The 18,864-nt window shown below is 38.7% G+C and overlaps 1 protein-coding gene across 1 annotated transcript in view; it reads right to left on the bottom strand.

Annotated features, from left to right (window-relative positions):
- The window catches only part of LOC144602075 (kielin/chordin-like protein), a 193,886-nt gene that overhangs the window by 42,585 nt on the left and 132,437 nt on the right, over positions 1-18,864 (bottom strand). The window contains exons 19-24 of the mRNA XM_078414768.1: positions 16,568-16,655; positions 9,766-9,848; positions 8,399-8,489; positions 6,999-7,081; positions 6,114-6,201; positions 3,348-3,433 (exon numbers count right to left, since the gene is read on the bottom strand). Of these exons, the coding sequence (XP_078270894.1) occupies positions 3,348-3,433; positions 6,114-6,201; positions 6,999-7,081; positions 8,399-8,489; positions 9,766-9,848; positions 16,568-16,655 (519 nt within the window). The remainder of the gene's footprint in view (positions 1-3,347; positions 3,434-6,113; positions 6,202-6,998; positions 7,082-8,398; positions 8,490-9,765; positions 9,849-16,567; positions 16,656-18,864) is intronic.

An 18,864-nucleotide genomic window follows, 5' to 3' on the forward strand; every position in this document is an offset into this window, starting at 1 on the left:
GAAAAATAAATCAATTCATCTGTGTAATCAATGGTGGCCTAAATGTTATTTCATCATTAAAGTTGATGTTATTGGTAATACTTTGAACTTGAGTGGCGAATATATCCGAGGTTTTACAGACATTATGGCCACAATATAATTTGCGTGAAATTGATGAAAAAATATGCTTAGCACTCATGGAATTAGTTAAGCTAAGCAAACACTAGAGTGTGAATTTGGTTTGCATAAACCAGCTTGTGAAATGACATCCCGTACATGCCATTTCAATTTAAGAAATGGAAGTCATCCAGATATTTCTTGTAAACACTTGCATGCATGGACTGAGATAAGTTAATTACAGAAGATGTGAGCAAAAATAAGAAAACGATCAATGAAGTTAAATGCAAATTGCTTCAGGCTGAGACAGGAGAAATTGTCATGCGGAATAATAAAATGACTGTGTGCTTGACATCACGGTGGAAGACATAAAATGCTTTGCAGAATTGGTCGTGCACCAAAAGTGGGAATGAGGATCATATAGATTATTGGGAAAGAAACAATACTCAGGAAAATGGTAAAGGCTTGCATGCCAGAGTTTTTAAAAGAAATGGTTGCAGTGTTAGTGGATATATTAGTTCTGACCTTCCAGAATACCACAGATTTTTGAATTGTCTCTGAGGATTGAAAGCCAGGAAATCCCATTATTCAATAAGGAATGGTGAAAGAGCCAGTTAGCCTAACATTCATAGAGAAATTGTCAGGTTCAATTAATATCATTAGGAACACATTTACAGGAACACTTCAAAAGGTTTAATTTAATTGGTAGAAACAGCATAGATTTAAAACAACAAATTATGATTTATTAAATTACATTTTTCAGGATCTGACCACAAAAGCACTTAAACCAGAGCTGATGGATGTAACGTCATTAGACTTTTGTTACAATAATTTAAAAAAAGGCTCATTAGATTGGGATAACATATTAACATTGATTGAATATGACTGATCAACAAGAGAAAACAAAGAGTAATGCGTCATTTTTGGAATGACAAGTGATACAAGGAAAGATTGCTGCTTGGCCCTCAATCTACACCAATGTTTTGAGAAGGGGAGCAAATTAATGCATCTGTTCATGATAGAAATCTAATGAAAACATGGAAAGTAAACTCGGAGGTGCAAGGAAATGGTTAGACACAGGGTGAGCGAGTGGTTAAAACATGGCAAACAAGGAGAAAAAATGTGAAGGTATCCACTTTAGAAGGGAAAATAGAGAAAAAGAATCGTAATTAAACTATGAGAACTGGGAAATATTGCTACTCAGAGGAACATGGATGTCTTTGTACATAAATCTCAATGATAACAAGTAGGCAGGACAAGGGTAAATGGTATGATGACTTCTATTACAAAAGGTCGTATTACAATCAGGCAGTGTCTTATTGAGACAATACCTGGAGTTACAGAAAGATTTAAGGTAAATTCCATAGAATCTCTCCTGCCATCCGTCTAGCACAAGCTGCCAGCTGTACTTGGCAGAGGCTCCAGTTACAGCCTTCTGTCGTTTTGGCAATAGATTTTGAAACTATCCGGACATTGTAATGAATTTAATAAATTTCTTGAGCAATTAAAAGCATATCTGCAAGACATGCATGCCTTTGATCTCAGACTAGTCTTTCCAGAGACTACTTGCAACAACCATGAAACATGGTAAATGGAAGCATTGTAGTTTGCAACCATCTCTGTAATTTTGCCAGAGATATGTCTGTTTGACCACCAAGAATGGCAACCATCCCATGAGAAACCATCTCAAATCTCAAAGGGAGGGCAACAAGTAGACAACTTCTTCTCCCAGACAGGTCACAGGAGAGATCACAGGAGAGGTGATAGAATAACAGATACCTTATTATTATCTATCAATAAGTTAAAAACAGAAAAAAATTGTAATTGTGACGCAAATTAGTTTATATCATCAAATGGCTTGTTCAGGAATTAATGGTATTTATTATCTGTCCTCTCTAGTCTTCTGCACATCTTGGAATAGAAATCCGTCTTGGCTATGTAACCAAACAGAGAATTATCATTGGCCATTCATTGTACTCTTCCTGATATTATATTCTAGAGATATCAGTAAAGGCCCTAAAATCTATCAATTCCTTTCCAAACCTATTGCTTTACCCTCACTGTCTCTTTTGAGTATCAAAATACTCTGCAAAAATCTCTCCCTGATCCAACGTAAAGCTTCTGCAGCACAGCAAATCATATTTTATAATGCTCCAGTGAAGTGGCTTGCGATGTTTGACTATATTAAAGGGACTACACAAATGCAAGACATTGTTGTTCTTTTATGTTTAAGTAAGCCTCAAAGAGAATGATACCATGCCAATAAATTGTGAGAAGAATCCAAGTCAAACAAGGTCCTTTTCTCATTTGTCACATGCAAACAAAATAGAAAATAGGAATGGGTTTTTCATGAAGATTGCAACCTTTCTAGAAGGATAAAATTCAGGTGGAATTCCTACACAGTTGCTTCAGCGTGATTTTAGGACTTTCAACTCTATGTTGCTCAGCCAGTCACCTGTCAAGCTTATGGAGTTAATAACAGTCTTTAAATTGGAGCTATGACCTTATTATAATGGCATTTAAGAGACGTTTAGAAAGGCCCATGAATATGCAGAGAATGGAGGGATATGGATCACATTCAGGCAGAAGAGATTGGTTTCACTTTGCATCATGTTCAGCACAGATATTGTGGGCTGAATGGCCTGTTCCTGTGCCATGTTCTATGCAAGCTTCTGAACTTATTGTTACTTGTGATCTGTAGATGGTGATATTTCAACACAATGAAACACGGTGGAAAGAGTTGAGGTGATAATTAAGCCCTCTCAATGGGTTGGCTCGGTTGGTGGAGCAGATGAAATAACAACATCAGACTTTAGGGATTAGAGATACAGATTGGAAACAGGCCTTTCAGCCTACCGAGTCAGCGCCAACTAGCGATCACACCGTATACTAACAGTATCCTACACACTAGGGACAACTTACTGAAGCCAATAAACCTACGAACCTTTACGTCTTTGGAGTGTGGAAGGAAACTAGAGTATCCAGAGAAAACTTGCGTGGTCACAAGGAGAACGTACAAAATCCATAGACAGCACCCATAGTCAGGACGAACCCTGGTCTTTGGTGCTGGAAGACAGCAGCTCTACTGCTGTGCCGTCTCTTTATTTCCCAGAAAATCTTTTTTTTCATCCACATTAAAAAAATAAATGAACCTAATAAACTTTAATTTCTTCCAAATGTAAATCGTAAAGTTTCTTTGTTGTGACCTGCCAGTGCTGGTAACCCAGTAATCAATGCTTTCAGTAACTTACCAAACATGCACAGCTGATGCAGTCGATGCCAGGCCGGGTGAATTCTGCCCCATGGGGATACACAATGCCCTGGTCAATACACTCAGCTATGGAAATATAAAAATGTGATCAGTGAAATCAAACCGCAATGCATATGTGCTAAACAATAATTTTAACTATTTATCAGACCAAGTGGACCCGTTGGGGGATGCTATGAGGCTGCATGGTGACCTGGATAGGTTGGTTAAGTGGGCAGATGCATGGCAGATGCAGTATAAAGTGGATAAATGTGAGGTTACCACTTTGGTGGCAAGAAAAGGGCAGCAGATTATTATCTGAATGGTGTCAGATTAGAAAAAAGGGAGGTGCAACGAGACCTGGGTGTGTTTATACATCAGTCACTGAAAGTAAGCATGCAGGTACAGCAGGCAGTGAAGAAAGCCAATGGCATGTTGGCCTTCACTGGCCTTCACTGCGAGAGGATTTGAGTTTAGGAGCAACGAGGTCCTACTGCAGTTCTACTGGGGCCCTGGTGAGACCGCACCAGATGCTACGGTCAGGCAAACGCCTCCGCTGTCACGCTGTGAAAACGGAGAGGATGAGACGGAGCTTCTTCCCACAGGCCATCAGGACTGTCAACTTTGATAACCCCAGAGACTAAATTTTTGTCGACACTTTTTGTGCTATGTTTAGTAACTTATTAACTTTATTTATATGCTGTAACTGTAATTCTTTTTGTGCACAACCCGCAGGCATTGCCACTTTCATTTCACTGCACATCGAGTATGTGTATGTGACAAATAAATTTGACTTGACTTGACTTGACCTGGAGTATTGTGTGCAATTTTGGTCTCCTAATTTGAGGAGGGACATTATTGCTATTGTGGGAGTGCAGCGTCGGTTCACCAGGTTCATTCCCAGGGTGGCGGTACTGACATATGATGAAAGAATGGGTCGACTGGGCTTGTATTCACTGGAATTTAGAAGGATAAGAGGGGATCTTATAGAAACTTACAAAATTCTTAAAGGATTGGACAGGCTAGATTCAGGAAAAATGTTCCCAATGTTGGGGAGTCCAGAATCAGGGGTCAGAGTTTACGAATAAGGGGTAGGCTATTTAGGACTGAGATGAGGAAAAACTGTTTCACCCAGAGAGTTGTGAATCTGTGGAATTCTCTGCCACAGAAGGCAGTGGAGGCTAATTCACTGGATGTTTTCAAGAGAGAGTTAGATTTAGCTCTTTGGACTAAAGGAATCAAGGGATATGGGAAAAAAACACCATTAAACCATGCAGAGAGAGTTAATTACCTGCTTAATTTATACACTGTTGTTTATATCATGGCAACAAATGGTGTGCATTAAGGAATTTAAAATATTGCGTATCTTGACCATGTTTGTTCACAATGGACAAAGGCTTGCATTTTTCTAAATATGGCAAATCTCGATCAAAATTTGCTGTCTTGGGAACATTTCTTCTTCAACTAACTTTTGACACCAAATTCTCCAGCCCATGTGGAAGATTCATTAGTGGCCACTTGTTGAATCATACACATAGAGCCATAGAGTCATATAGCATGGAAACAAGCCCTTTGGCCCAACTCGTACGAGCCGACAAAGATGCCCCATCTAAGCTGGTCCCATTTGTCCGCCTTTGAATCATATCTATGAGGTCCCAAGACAGAAATCCTTTTTTGTTGGAAGGAGTTCGATGGCTCATGATGCCTACGATTCTGCTGTAATTATTAAAAAGGAACATGTAAAGTTCAAGTCTTACAGCCTGCAAACTAGCCCTGCTGCTCACTGAACTTGTCTTAACCATCAAGCACACACTTACACTAATTCCATTGTTTCATTCTCCGCATACTTCTATCATCTATCACTCACCCACACACTTGGGACAATTTACAGTCATCAATTAACCTACCAACCTGCGTGTAATCTTTGAAGCATGGAAGGAAATCAAAGCAGTGAGAAGAAACCCATGCACAGACGGACGGGGAGAATATACAAACTGCATACAGACAGCACTGAGGGAGAGGATTGAACTGAGGTCACTGGAGCTGAATGGCAGCCACTCTATGAACTGTGCTGCCTGAAATTTGATCTGTAATGTGGCAGGGACATAGGAAAAGAAAATATGAAGGAAGTGTAAAGAGCCTCAATTAAAATGCATGACAAAATTGAATTTTATTGATGCTAATTTAAGTAAAAACATAACCGTAAGGAGCTGTAAAGACTTAACTGTCAAGATTATATATGCATAATTGTAAGAAATATTAGTTCAGATCCCAGAGTTATTTGAAGAGGAGCAAGTTTGTTTTGATATGTTGGTTGGTTTGATGGATGGTGTCAGAAATAACTCTTCTCCCTTACAAATACAATGCTGATATCTTTCTATTTAAGTTATCAAATGCGCAAATGTCCAGGAAGATTTCTGCTGACACCCCTAATCTGGTGTTGGCAGATATGACTGACACTATTTTTTACCACTGAAGTAAGGTTAGAGCCCTTTCTTGGCGACAGCCCTCCCTAAATGGCATGGACGCTCCTACATTTATATATTAATGCAAGTAGTTTGTAGAAAATTATATCAACATAAGAGCAAGGTTTTTTTAGTTTTATAGTCTCATGCTAACCTTATCAGCGTATCAAGTTAACAAAATAAAATTGAGATATTTTCTAGTCTAAAAACATGGCAAAAGAATTAGAGTTGAATGGACTGGAGATGATCAGTTCAGTAAGAAGTCATCATTTTTAGCACACTACAGATATCAAACATACACTAACCTGGACATGAAGGGCAACAATCCAACCGAACTGGTTTCACGCATGTAACAGGAGGGCACTCAGGTGTGATGCATTTCACATTTCCAGACTGGGAAAATAAAAATTAAAAATGTTATAATTTAACAAATCAAAACCCATAATGCGGATAGATTAAATAGGAGAAAACACTTTATATTTAACAGTCATTTGACTGCCTCACAATGATACGGTTGGTATGGTGCAGATTTTGTGACACCGAAAGTATTTGTTTTAACAGTGGCTGCAGTATGTACCATCAATAAAACACACTTCAGTTTCTCACCTAGTTTACCTTCACATCCCATCTTCTCAATCCTTCTACCAATTGCTCCCAAACCAATAGTCCCCTGTAACCAAAAAGGACAAGGGCAGCAGAGGCATGGAAACTACAGGTTCCAACCATTCTGACTTGGAAGTACTTTACAATTCCATCATTCCTGTAGCTGGGTCCTGGAACTCCCTTCCCAACAACACTATGAAAGTAGATACGAAGTACTGGAGTAACTCAGCGGGTCAGGCAGCATCTGTTGAGACCATGGATAAGTGACGTTTCAGGTTGGCTCCACTTCTTTGAGTCTGAAGAGGGGTCCTGACCTGAAATGTCACCTTGCCATGTTCTCCAAAGATGCTGCCTGTCCTACTAAGTTATTCCAGCACTTTGTGTGTCTTTTTTAAAAACCAACATCTGCAGTTCCTTGTATCTCCTTAACAACATGGAAGTAATTTCACAGAAAAGACTGCAGTAATTCAGGGTGACAGCTCACGGACACTTCCTCGGAGATAAATATCAACTTTGACAACATTAAAAAAATGAATATATAAAAACAAAGCAAATGTAGTGTATTATGAGCAGGATATTCTACTTACAATGCAGGCACAAAGAGTACAATTGTCATTGGAGGGAGAGAAAACAGCTTCATGGTCCACAATTCTGCCCTCATAGAGACAATCTGGAAAAAAATAAAGCATCACTGATGTGGCAGAACCTCAAACACAAATACTGCAATTTATTGCCACTTTAACCAATAGTGCTTGCCATGTGGTTAAAGGCATTATCCAAGAACTTTCAATAAAAATAATCTAGTTCAGAAATTGTTTACAGAGATGTTATCATACATTTTCAAAGATACTTTAGCAATCATTGCATCAATGTTAATGGCTAGATGTTTATATTTTCTATTTGGTGCTTGCCAAGATGCAACTTCCCTCATAATGATTGCAACAAACACGTGTCATCAAGTCACAGAACACACAGGGACTGCAGATGCTGAAATCTTAAGCAAAACACAAGGTGCTGGAGGACCTCAGGGGCTCAAACAGCATCTCTGGAGAACATTGATAGGTGGTGTTTGGGGTCAGGATTCTTCTTCAAGTCACATCTTGACTTGTTTTTAGAACCTAATACCTGAAAGGGAATCATGGACAAATAGCTTCCAAACTGCATTTTAAGATATACTGAAGAAAGTTTCCCTTTTAACTCCTCTACTGAAGTACTTCAGCTGCAGTATTCACAAAATACAAGTTAAAGGAAGCTAGTCCCAAAGCTTACTATAATATCAGTTTTTACTCTGTAATTTAAATGTAGGAAGAGATTGAGCAGTGGGAATAACATTACAACAAATCTCTACCACAAGTTGCAAATGATCGTGAATTTAATGTACATCCCTATTTATTAACAATAAGTCAATATCTTGGAACTTTTTAACGAAAGAAAATGAAACATTTTCATAACCATGGTGGAAAACCAACAAGAGGCATGCCATCGAACCAGAAAACTACCCAGATTATATCAAGATCTTTGCTACATCATAATGATAGTTCTTCTGAAGTTAACATTAAAATGTTTTTAGTTCTAGTTATAGAAACTGCATGTAAACAGGCCCTTCAGCCTATTGTGTCCACAGTGATCATGGATCGCCAGTTGACACTAGTTTTATGTTATCCCATTTTCTCATCCACTCCTTACACGTTACAGAAACCCAGTAACCTATAAATGTGTCATTCAAATATTTCTGCCATCCTCATCCATTCATGCAACAATAAAAGGGTTGTGGAAAAAGAGACCATTATTGTGTTTAACCTACTTAATACCTGACACTGGTTTCCTGAGGTGGAAAGTTTTATTTGGCACTAATAATCGAGCAGAAAATTGCATTAACAAAATAACAATACTAGACTACTTCTGCCAGTGGTAAAATGGGTGTACTTAAATACACTAGATAAATCTTTTGGGAGGTTTCTTTAGAATAATAATAGATGATACTCACTATCACATGTTCCACAGCATTGACCTTCTTCAAGGACCTGATGGCTACAGGAAGTTTTGCAAACAATAAATTGGCAAAGCACCTCGCCTTCCTGAAAGGTCAAGAACACAGAGTCAACTTCAACTCCTGAAGCAAACAACCAAATCCTTACTGTTTTAAATATTAATCGGATTGTGTATAGTTATTTCCCATCAATATTGATGGAAAATAACTATACACAATTTGATTACTATTTAAAAATGAATAAATGTATCTTCTTGATCAGATTCAATGGAACATTTTGACTTATGCTTTCATATCCTTCACATCTCCTTGGTTAGTTCCTTCAACACTACTATCTTATTGCTATTCTGACTTGGAATCAAAATCTTAAATAATTATTTTCAGCAGAGAAGCTTCCCATGCAAATATACAAAAGTAGTCAAGGCTGGGGAAGGTCATTCAGCCCATCAAAGATTGTCCCTTTATCACGTGCTTAACTCTCTCAATCCAACATTTTAAATATTTAAATAGGACTAATATTCAAACCTTCATGTTAATTTGGAAATAATCCCAAACAAATACCATCCTTTAATAATTTTTCTAATGTATTTTAAATTTAGTTTCCACTAATTTATATGTGTGCCTATTATTACAATGACTAACTTACATGTTGTAATAGATTTATCTTTTTGATCAAATCTACAAGGAAAGCAATGAGATTCTGTCTCCGGTACTCGTTTCAATTTTCACCTGGAACTATTGTTCTTGCTTTCCCTAGTTTCATAAGTAGTGAACATTAAGCAAAATGGCACCGAAGCCAGGTGACTCTTTGCATGCTGGTCCCAAAAGTGGATCTGCTATCATACATTACAATCAAACCTCTCTTTAAAATCTTTATTTCAACTCTGTGGACATCTTGATTGTAATCATGTATAGTCTTTTCACTGACTGGATAGCATGCAAGCAAAAGCTTTTCACTGTACCTCGGTTACACGTGGCAATAATAAACTAAACTAATCTAAGCTATTCTATTTTATTTGACCAAAAAAAATTGTCCTTGCTTCCCCTTTGAAAGAATTTACAACCTTAGGTCGTTTTGATTTACAGAAAATGGATTCCTCCTTAAATTCTACATACTTATGTAGGTTAGTATTATATAATTTGAAACATACTTTCATGTTTATCTCATCAATATCATTTGTGCAGCCACAGAACATGATTCTCAATGATATAATCAAGTCTTCCAGATGAGGTCACAATCAACAAATTACCTTCTAACACTTACATATATTAATACAGATTTGAAAATCAGAAATGATGTGACAGAAAGACAGAATTTGTTCAGGATGATTTAGGATTCGGCTATCTCTAGCATCAATAATTACCTGACAGGAACAGGTTAAACAGGGCTGGGATGGTGAAATCCATGAGGAGTTGTGAGCATAGATGCTCCCATCGGAAAGACAAGCTAGAAAGTCAAAGGGAAACAATCTCTTCAGTATGTTAATAATCGGAAATGCTTAGCAGATCAAACACACGTGGAGAAAGATAAAGATTATCTGGGTCAAAGTTCACTTGTTCGAAAGAAATTCTCAACGTAAGCACCTTTTTTTGTTTAACCAATCCTAATTCAGAGAAGGAAATCTTTCATCTTCACCAGTATGTTTTACATGTGACTCCAAACTCACTGATGTAGTTGACCCTTAACTGCTTCCTCAGTCCAGGGTCAATTAATAATTGTTGGCATCACCAATGAAGTCCACCTCCTGTGAACAATTGAAGAAAAGGCTGAGCAGTCTTTACCATACATGTTTGTTTAGGTTCTTAGGGCAGATCTTCTGCATATGCAGGTCAGGCAGCATCTCGGGAGAGAAGGACCCCATCCCCGAACTCTACCTCCGCTACATCGACGACTGCATTGGTGCTACCTCTTGCACCCATGCAGAACTCACTGACTTCATACACTTCACCTCCAATTTCCATCCTGCCCTTAAATATACCTGGACTATCTCCGACATCTCCCTCCCGTTTCTGGACCTCACCATCTCCATCACAGGAGACAGACTAGTGACGGACATTTACTATAAACCCACTGACTCGCACAGCTATCTGGAATACACTTCTTCACACCCGGTCCCCTGTAAAAAGTCTATCCCCTACTCCCAATTCCTCCGTCTAGGCCGCATCTGCGCCCGGGATGAGGTGTTTCACACTAGGGCTTCCGAGATGTCCTCGTTCTTCAGGAAACGGGGCTTCCCCTCCTCCATTATAGATGAGGCTCTCACTAGGGTCTCTTCTACATCCTGCAGCTCTGCTCTTGCTCCCCCTCCCCCCACTCGCAACAAGGACAGAATCCCCCTCGTTCTCACCTTCCACCCCACCAGCCAGCGGATCCAACATATCATCCACCAACATTTCCGTCACCTACAACGGGACCCCACCACTGGCCATATCTTCCCATCCCCTCCCCTCTCTGCGTTCCGCAGAGACCGTTCCCTCCGTAACTCCCTGGTCCACTCGTCCCTTCCTACCCAAACCACCCCAACCCCGGGCACTTTCCCCTGCAACCACACGAGATGCAACACCTGTCCCTTTAACTCCCCCCTCAACTCCATCCAAGGACCCAAACAGTCTTTCCAGGTGAGACAAAGGTTTACCTGCACCTCCTCCAACCTCATCTATTGCATCCGCTGCTCTAGATGTCAACTTATTTACATTGGCGAAACCAAGCGCAGGCTCGGCGATCACTTTGCTGAACACCTGCGCTCGGTTCGCATTAACCAAACTGATCTCCCGGTGGCCGAGCACTTCAACTCCCCCTCCCATTCCCAGCCTGACCTTTCTGTCATGGTCCTCCTCCAGTGCCATAGTGAGGCCCACTGGAAATTGGAGGAACAGCACCTCATATTTCGCCTGGGCAGTTTGCAGCCCAGCGGTATGAACATCGACTTCTCCAACTTTAGATAGTTCCTCTGTCCCTCCCTTCCCCTCCTCCTTCCCAGATTTCCCTCTATCTTCCTGTCTCCACCTATATCCTTCCTTTGTCCCGCCCCCCTGACATCAGTCTGAAGAAGGGTCTCGACCCGAAACGTCACCCATTCCTTCTCTCCCGAGATGCTGCCTGAGTTACTCCAGCATTTTGTGAATAAATCGATTTGTACCAGCATCTGCAGTTATTTTCTTATTCTTCTGCATATACTTTGTATATTTGCAAATTTTTAATTAAAAAATATCAGGTACACTGGGATAACCTGTATTTATATTTAAAAAGTATATTTTCTCTGTCAAGATATGGAATTATGGAATTATACATGCGTCTATGGAGCTTTTTTCTCCAATCATACATGATCTTAATTATAACCTTCGTAGTAGTATCTGAAAAAAGGATTAGTAGGTAATCTGTAAATTCCAATTGCCCTTTATACCTTTCACCTTCTGTGAAGCCAGTCCCTCTTCAATTACTAAATAAATAGTCTTTGAATTTCTTGTCTCACCTGCAATTTAGTAAACTCTCATGCAGCTAAACTGATAAAAACTGAGATTGGAAAATGTTTATTTGAATAAAAAGTAATTGATGCATTTCAGAGATAACGGGCAGCTCTGTTCACCTCTGAGAACTTGGTTCCCATCCAGCCCAGATTAGTAGGAAATTGCATTTCTAAACAATTAGAATTATTATATCCATTAGCTACATCTATTCCCTTTTGTGATCCTGTTGGGTTAGTTCTCAACAATATTCCTTCCATTTATGTAGGATTTTCCACAGGATAATCTGGGTAGATTTATTTTGACTATTGATCACAGGTTTCTATTATGGCTGTCTCCATATTTGCCATCAAGTATTCATTCAAAGTCATGATTATATTTAATGTCATTTCAGCCCTCGTTGTGGAGATTTCTTTCAGCTTGCCTGGTAGAGGTATCTGATGCTATGTTAATTTCAGGACAAAGGTCACTTGTGTTTGCTTTATAGTCAAGCAATACTAAATATGTTGTATATATATTGCTCAAGTTGTTAATTAGTTATTTCAGGAGCATTTGTGTAGATGCATTTTATTGGCCCTTCCATTTAACACTCCATCTACACACAAAAGGGGTAATTTCATCCTTTCGGAGCTAAATTCTGATAGTTTAAATTCAGCTGGATCAAATTTCCTACCAATCTGGGCTGGATGGGAACCAAGTTCTAAGAGGTGAACAGAGCTGCCCGCTATCTCTGAAATACAAAGCACAGCCATTTACCATCAGACAAAGCACAGCCATTTACCAAAGAACTAGTGGGTTTCTCTGTCTATTCACAAGTGGCATCAGATTATTTACAGAGTGCAACCAAACAGGAAGGCTTTGGTGATATCAGATTCCTAATCGCACTGTGCGTGGCAGGGAGCAATGAGCATTTGGACAACACTCCTTCCAAAGACAGTTTAAAAGCTAAGATTTATCTTTCGTTCCATGCTGTATGTGACTCAGCTGGGGGTCAGAACAGTTAAAGATCACTTTCATTTTGATTACTTCCTTAAAATATATTTCTTCAGAAGAGTATTACATTTTAAAAACAAAAATGTTTCAAACAATTAAGAAAACAACATTTCAACAAAAAAAATAATGTGACATCTGGGTCTCCATTTCAATCAGAATTCTTGCCATTAAAATAAATTAGCCATTGAGAAATCTTTAAAGAGGCAACCTTAAAGTAGACTACTTTTAAAAGTAGTGTCACCATCAGGAAGACATCCAAGGTAGGCCCTTCAAACATTTAAACCAGCTGTCATCTCCTTGACTTTCAAAGCCCTACCAGCCCCCGTTTAGGGCTTTGTATGCAAATTGGCATTGCTGCAGTCCTGCAGTCAAGGATGCAGCATATCGTGAGACATTCTTAAAGTCCTAACAAAAAGAAACATGCATTTCTATGACATTACATTGTACCTGGAGCAAGGTATGATTTAAATAATTAACTCATACAAAATCTTGTCTGTCAGTTTGGCAGAGAAAAGAGATGCTCACCTTATTTTTTTATTCGGAACTAGCTTGGCTTCCTCAGTTTATTACATGTCTTTATGGTTTTGCCATTTTTGAACTCTACACAGAGCTACCTTGTTTCTTTCTGGGAGTCTTTCCAGGGACAAGGCATTGAAAGCAATCCAAACTATTATCTTTCTTTGCATCTTAGACAATCCCAATATTTTCTGAGCTCAATATTTTGTTTAGTCTTCCGAAAGTCAAAGAAGCATTTTTTTTCATTTGATGACTGCTACAAAACTTCCAATCTCTGACACTAATACTAAAAGCCAGACAATCTTTTTCCACTATATCCCCTTAAAATTCATTTTTCACATTTTTCTGTGGCTCCCTTTGCCTTCATTTCTTTGCATTTAAACCAAATTTTCCACACACTATATAATGGAGGAAGAGGGGTGGGTAAGACCCTGGTGCCCGCCTATCCCACGGCAGCAGTCCTGACTCGCCCGCCGAGAAGCCCATCCTTGAGAGGGAGAATTCCATTCTCCATTGAAATTAATCTTTGCAAAACTACTTTAGATATTACAAGGTTAGTACCCAAGGCAAATCTGAGATTGTTTAACATCTTGCTGCATAAGGAGATTCTACCAATATTATTTTTGGTGAATGATTCATTACAACTTTCTATGGTAATTAAATAAATCAGGTGACATCATGTATACATGGCTCAACCGAAATGATGTCACCTGATGCCATGCATTTTCATGCATTAAACCGTGCTTTGAACTTTGTTATAGACATTTTTAATCAATCTGTCAAGTTTCTCAGGAATACTATGTCATGTCCCTTCTTAAGCAGCACAGTTAAAAGCCTGCTTAAAATCTATGAAGTTGTACAACAATAGCAGTGGTCTATAAATATCTCTGAATATTTTTTAATCACAAAGAGTCCCATACATTGGTTTGTACTAGTTTTGCAGTGTCTGAGAAAGTAGTTTTTCATTCACATTCAGTAAGTTCATTCTTCTGGTTAGAGATATTTAGTTACATTCACTCTAATCTACTTATTTGAAGACTGGTGCACTGATTCAATCTCTGTAGCTGTCAATTACTTGTTAATTTTGTTTAATAACCTTTGCCTCACTTTCACAATACGTTCCTCGTCCACCTGCAATAACTCTGTGGTTATAGTTTTTGATACCAAGAACCTTATTCTTTTACAAACTAATATAAACATTTATTTAATCTTTTAAGCAGTTCAGTATCAACTTCTCTACATTTAAAAACTTTCATGGAACCAACAATGGGTTTAGTAAGTGTTTATTTATTTTAATTATTCTCCTACCCCTGAAAGGCACAGCTTTATTCAGTGCACTTAAAACTATGCAACAGAAGAACTAATAAGATGTACCAAAAATAATGCGGTTGACTCATTTATAAAAGAAAACTAAAATAACTATGTATGTATTGTAAAGAATGGTTATTTCATTGACAGATATAAATAATCAATCATTTTCAAGTTCATTCTCTATAGTCACATCGGTAAAAGTAATGGACAATTTCAAACGAACAGTGATGAGATGGATAAATTTTCATTGCTCTTGTTGCTTAAGGAGCAAATTCTGGCAAGGTTTTTACAGAGCACTTCTTGGTAGACAAGTTTATTATCTCATTTTAAAAAAGCACCTTTTAACACTGTTGGTGCTGCACAGAAATGTCAGCCAAGTGGATTCTGTTCAAATTCTAGAAAACTGTTTGGATCAGAAGTCTTCTGTCTCAGATGTAACACAATAAACATACTTGTCATTTCTTGGGTCAATCTTCCTAACTAGCTTGCTAATGTATTTTACCTAGAAGGATCTGATACCAAACCATCGTACTTTACCAATTGTCTTGTGTTTCTTTAGTGAGATAAAAAGTTTTCATTTTCTATCCTAATGTAAAATGTCAAACCTTGAAGAGATCAAGAAACTCTGGTGGAACTATTTGGAAACTTGTGGCTGTAGGCAAATTCTGGATAATGGATCAGTTTTCTTTAACCCCAAACCTATTCTGTTCTTTGTTTCCACCTTAGCTGTAATTGCAGGACAAAATGTGCAGCTTAATAAATATATAAGAAATATCTTACAAATTGCATAGATGTCCTAAATTCTGTTAAGCCAACTTGAGAAACTCAGGAGACCTTTTGCAAATTAATACCTCAAAACCAGCATTAAATCCTGTTCATTGCAAACATGTCACAAATTGGTCTTGCATTATAAAATGGCTAAGACAGCTCTCCCCGTTCCATGAAAAAATGGACTGCTTTACTTTCATCTGCCTCGCAAAAGCAAATCCTTTACTGAACTATTTTCTCCCAGAATTCCCAAAGATGCCGAATATTTTGGGGAATGCTAATGGTCAGAGCCCATCCAAGCCAAAGACTTTGGTCCACTGGATGAAAAAACAATCAAGTATCATGGAGAAATGCCATGAACAAGGATTACATCAGTTCAAGTGTGGTGGAGAGCTTTGCAAAAAATGGTTCCCTTAAAAAATAAATTACTAACAGAGTTCCCTAATTATATCTTCCTGTCAACAGGGAATACAAGCAGAAGCTGTCAGCACTCAATTTCAAGGGTAAAAAAAAATACAGAAAATTGAGATGGGATCTCCCAACACAAGGAACCCCTTAAACACATTTGAGAAATCCATGTAAACAAACTTCTAGTCTTCACAACGTCCATCCAGGTGAGCCTGGACGAGGAGGGAAATAAGCATTCACATGGGCATGTTGATTGGCCTCGGAACTCAGGAGGAAAAATGAGTTAAAATTGTTTAAATTCATGATCCAGACACTTTCCAGCGGCTTAGGAAGTGTACATGTTGAAAGATAGGAAAGCTGCCTGGGCCTGCATTCAGACACACTGATTCACTCAAGTAAATTGGGGGATTATAAAATCAGGCAGAAGAATGATAAGAAAATCAGCCAACAATTCCATTCATTAATTTAAATCCGCTAGTATTTTTTAAACCCAGCTACAGGAAAGAACCGACCCAAGGCTGATGACGGACATGAATCTCCCCAACTCCAGTTGTAAGTAGAAAGGGACATTATGTCAGGGAAAATGTCTGAATGAGGCTCAGTGATATCAAGAGGAAGGGTTGGGAAAAGATTGACGATGAACTCTTGCATTAATCGAAACATTAATCTTTCATCTTACATTAGACAGTGTATGAATTCACTTACACTTGCAAACAGGACAGCAGACCCCTGGCAGCAGCTCCGTCTTGGTACAAGGTAGTGAAGGGCACGTGGTACATACGACTGATCCCAACTAGCGGAGGTAAACAGGGAGAAGAGAAAACATAACTCTTTTCCACTGGCACGGCACACTCAAGGGAAAGAACAAGAAGAGAACAAGACAGGGAAAGTATTTACACCGTCATCGTTTATGTCCTAAATTTTATTCAGGCAGATAAGGACAGTAGCAATTTTTCTAATGAAAGTTCACAATGAGCAATGAAATAACAACCAGATAATCTGTATTAGTGGGATTAATGGACATGAAAATATTGGTCAGAATATCAAGGAAAATTCTTCTTTTCTTTGAAGTAGTGCTTTGTGATTTCTTATGTTCTTCATTGGGCTTGTTTTAATATCTTATTCAAAGAACAGTACCTTCAGCAGCCCTGTATTGCACTGAACTACAATCCTGGAATGTGTGTTCAAATATGGCAGGAGGAATATCAGATGAAGAAGAAAGACCTATGCTGGGTTCCCTTTCACCATGTAGCTATAATCTCAGGGAACACACATTGTGCATATTTCCTTAATTGTCTGAGCATTTGAAAAGCAAAGACAGTGCACACAATGGCAATAAATCAAGTACATGGCAGTGTCATTTTGGCCACTCTCTAGATCTCCACTGGACAAATATCCAGTGGAGCAAATATCCAGTGATCATCAATTTAATCACACAATTTAATCCAAGGAAGTTAACACACCATAAAATGTTTTTCTTCTCAATTTAGCCGAAATATCCCATACTAAGAACACGATAAAATGTGCTTAATTTAGATGAATGAAGTGTTTAAGATGCAGGTAACTGCAGGTTGGATTTCCTTCCTTTCTTGGCCAGAATCACAAATTCTAATGTGGGAGACAGAGCGATTCTGCTTTCTAGTCTACTTGCTCCCTCAGTGGATATCAATTTGAGAGGCAAGAATGTGTCTCCCTCTGCAGTTGTGCCAGTTTCAACTATTATGCAGATCCATTTTCAAGAAACAGCCATGCTTTCTGCCTGAGGGCAGGACAAGAGCCCACAATGCTCGACATTCATGTCTCGCAATCTGTACACATATTACATACGGTACGTTCTAAGGCATTGAGAATAACACTTCTGATATATCCCACTACTTTCTGCACATACAACTCCAGCTTATTAATTATAAAGTAACGTGTTGTTTGTTATTGGGTGTACTAATACTATATATACTTTAGATAATGATGTACAATTTCATTCCAATCAATTCATCACTGCAAGATAAAAAGCACAATATCGACTCACCAAAAATAAGCAAGGCGCCTTAGATCCAAGTTTCCAGTCCATAATTTTTATCTACACTTAGTCCTCAAAAGGAATTTGTTTGGGGAGTAAACAGGGAATTGAAAACTATGAACTTTAAACCCCAAAAGTGGGAGATAAAAAGGCCAAATGGCTTCCAGCAATATAGAAGCTTATTTCTTTTATGTTTGCTTTCAGAAGAGGAAATGAACAAGCTTGCTGCTGAAATGTTGAATCAGGAAATATGGGCAGTGGAGGAGTGGTGTGGGGTGTAGCAAAGAAATTAACAACTGTGCAATGGTAAACCCCACATTCCAGCCCAGGATTAGCTCCCTTTTGCAGTAGGTCAGCAGAGAAACAGTAATTGGAATATAATAATTAGAAAAAGTAAATAATGCTGGCTGACCTGCTGAATTACTCCAGCACTTTGTGTCTTTTTTTGAAAGCCAGCAAATGCAGTTATTTGCATCCATATTAATTAACCCTTTTTCATTTCACATGCAAGATCAAAAATACCTATTCCCTTGCAGTTTCCTCAAATAAATAATGTGGAAAACTATCCCTTACACACGTCACAAATTAATTGTCCACACTATTGCTACTCATCTTGTTTGTGCAGATCATATATACCTTGAAATCCCATTATTTTGATGAGCTGAGATTGATAAATACATCTCTTGATGCTCCTGAACACATCATCAGTGATGTAACCTGGGGTCATTGGGTGTCTCGGGTCTTTCAACCTCAGACACCCTCGCCAGGGCGACCCAACCGTGGTTAATCAGACCACGACTTGTGTTCAGGTGGCATTCGCTCCACCCCATGGACCTCCTCTCCTGATCCAGAGCCATCTCAAGGCTTTCTCCGCTGCCTCTGTGGGTTCCTGATGGCTCTTCTCCTCTCCATTCCGGTGATGCCCAGTGCACTCAAGACCTTGTAGAGCGATTGCCCTGCTAAACCTCTACAGCCAACGATGGGC

Source organism: Rhinoraja longicauda, chromosome 18, assembly GCF_053455715.1.
Source record: "Rhinoraja longicauda isolate Sanriku21f chromosome 18, sRhiLon1.1, whole genome shotgun sequence".
NCBI classification, from domain to species: Eukaryota; Metazoa; Chordata; class Chondrichthyes; order Rajiformes; family Arhynchobatidae; genus Rhinoraja; species Rhinoraja longicauda.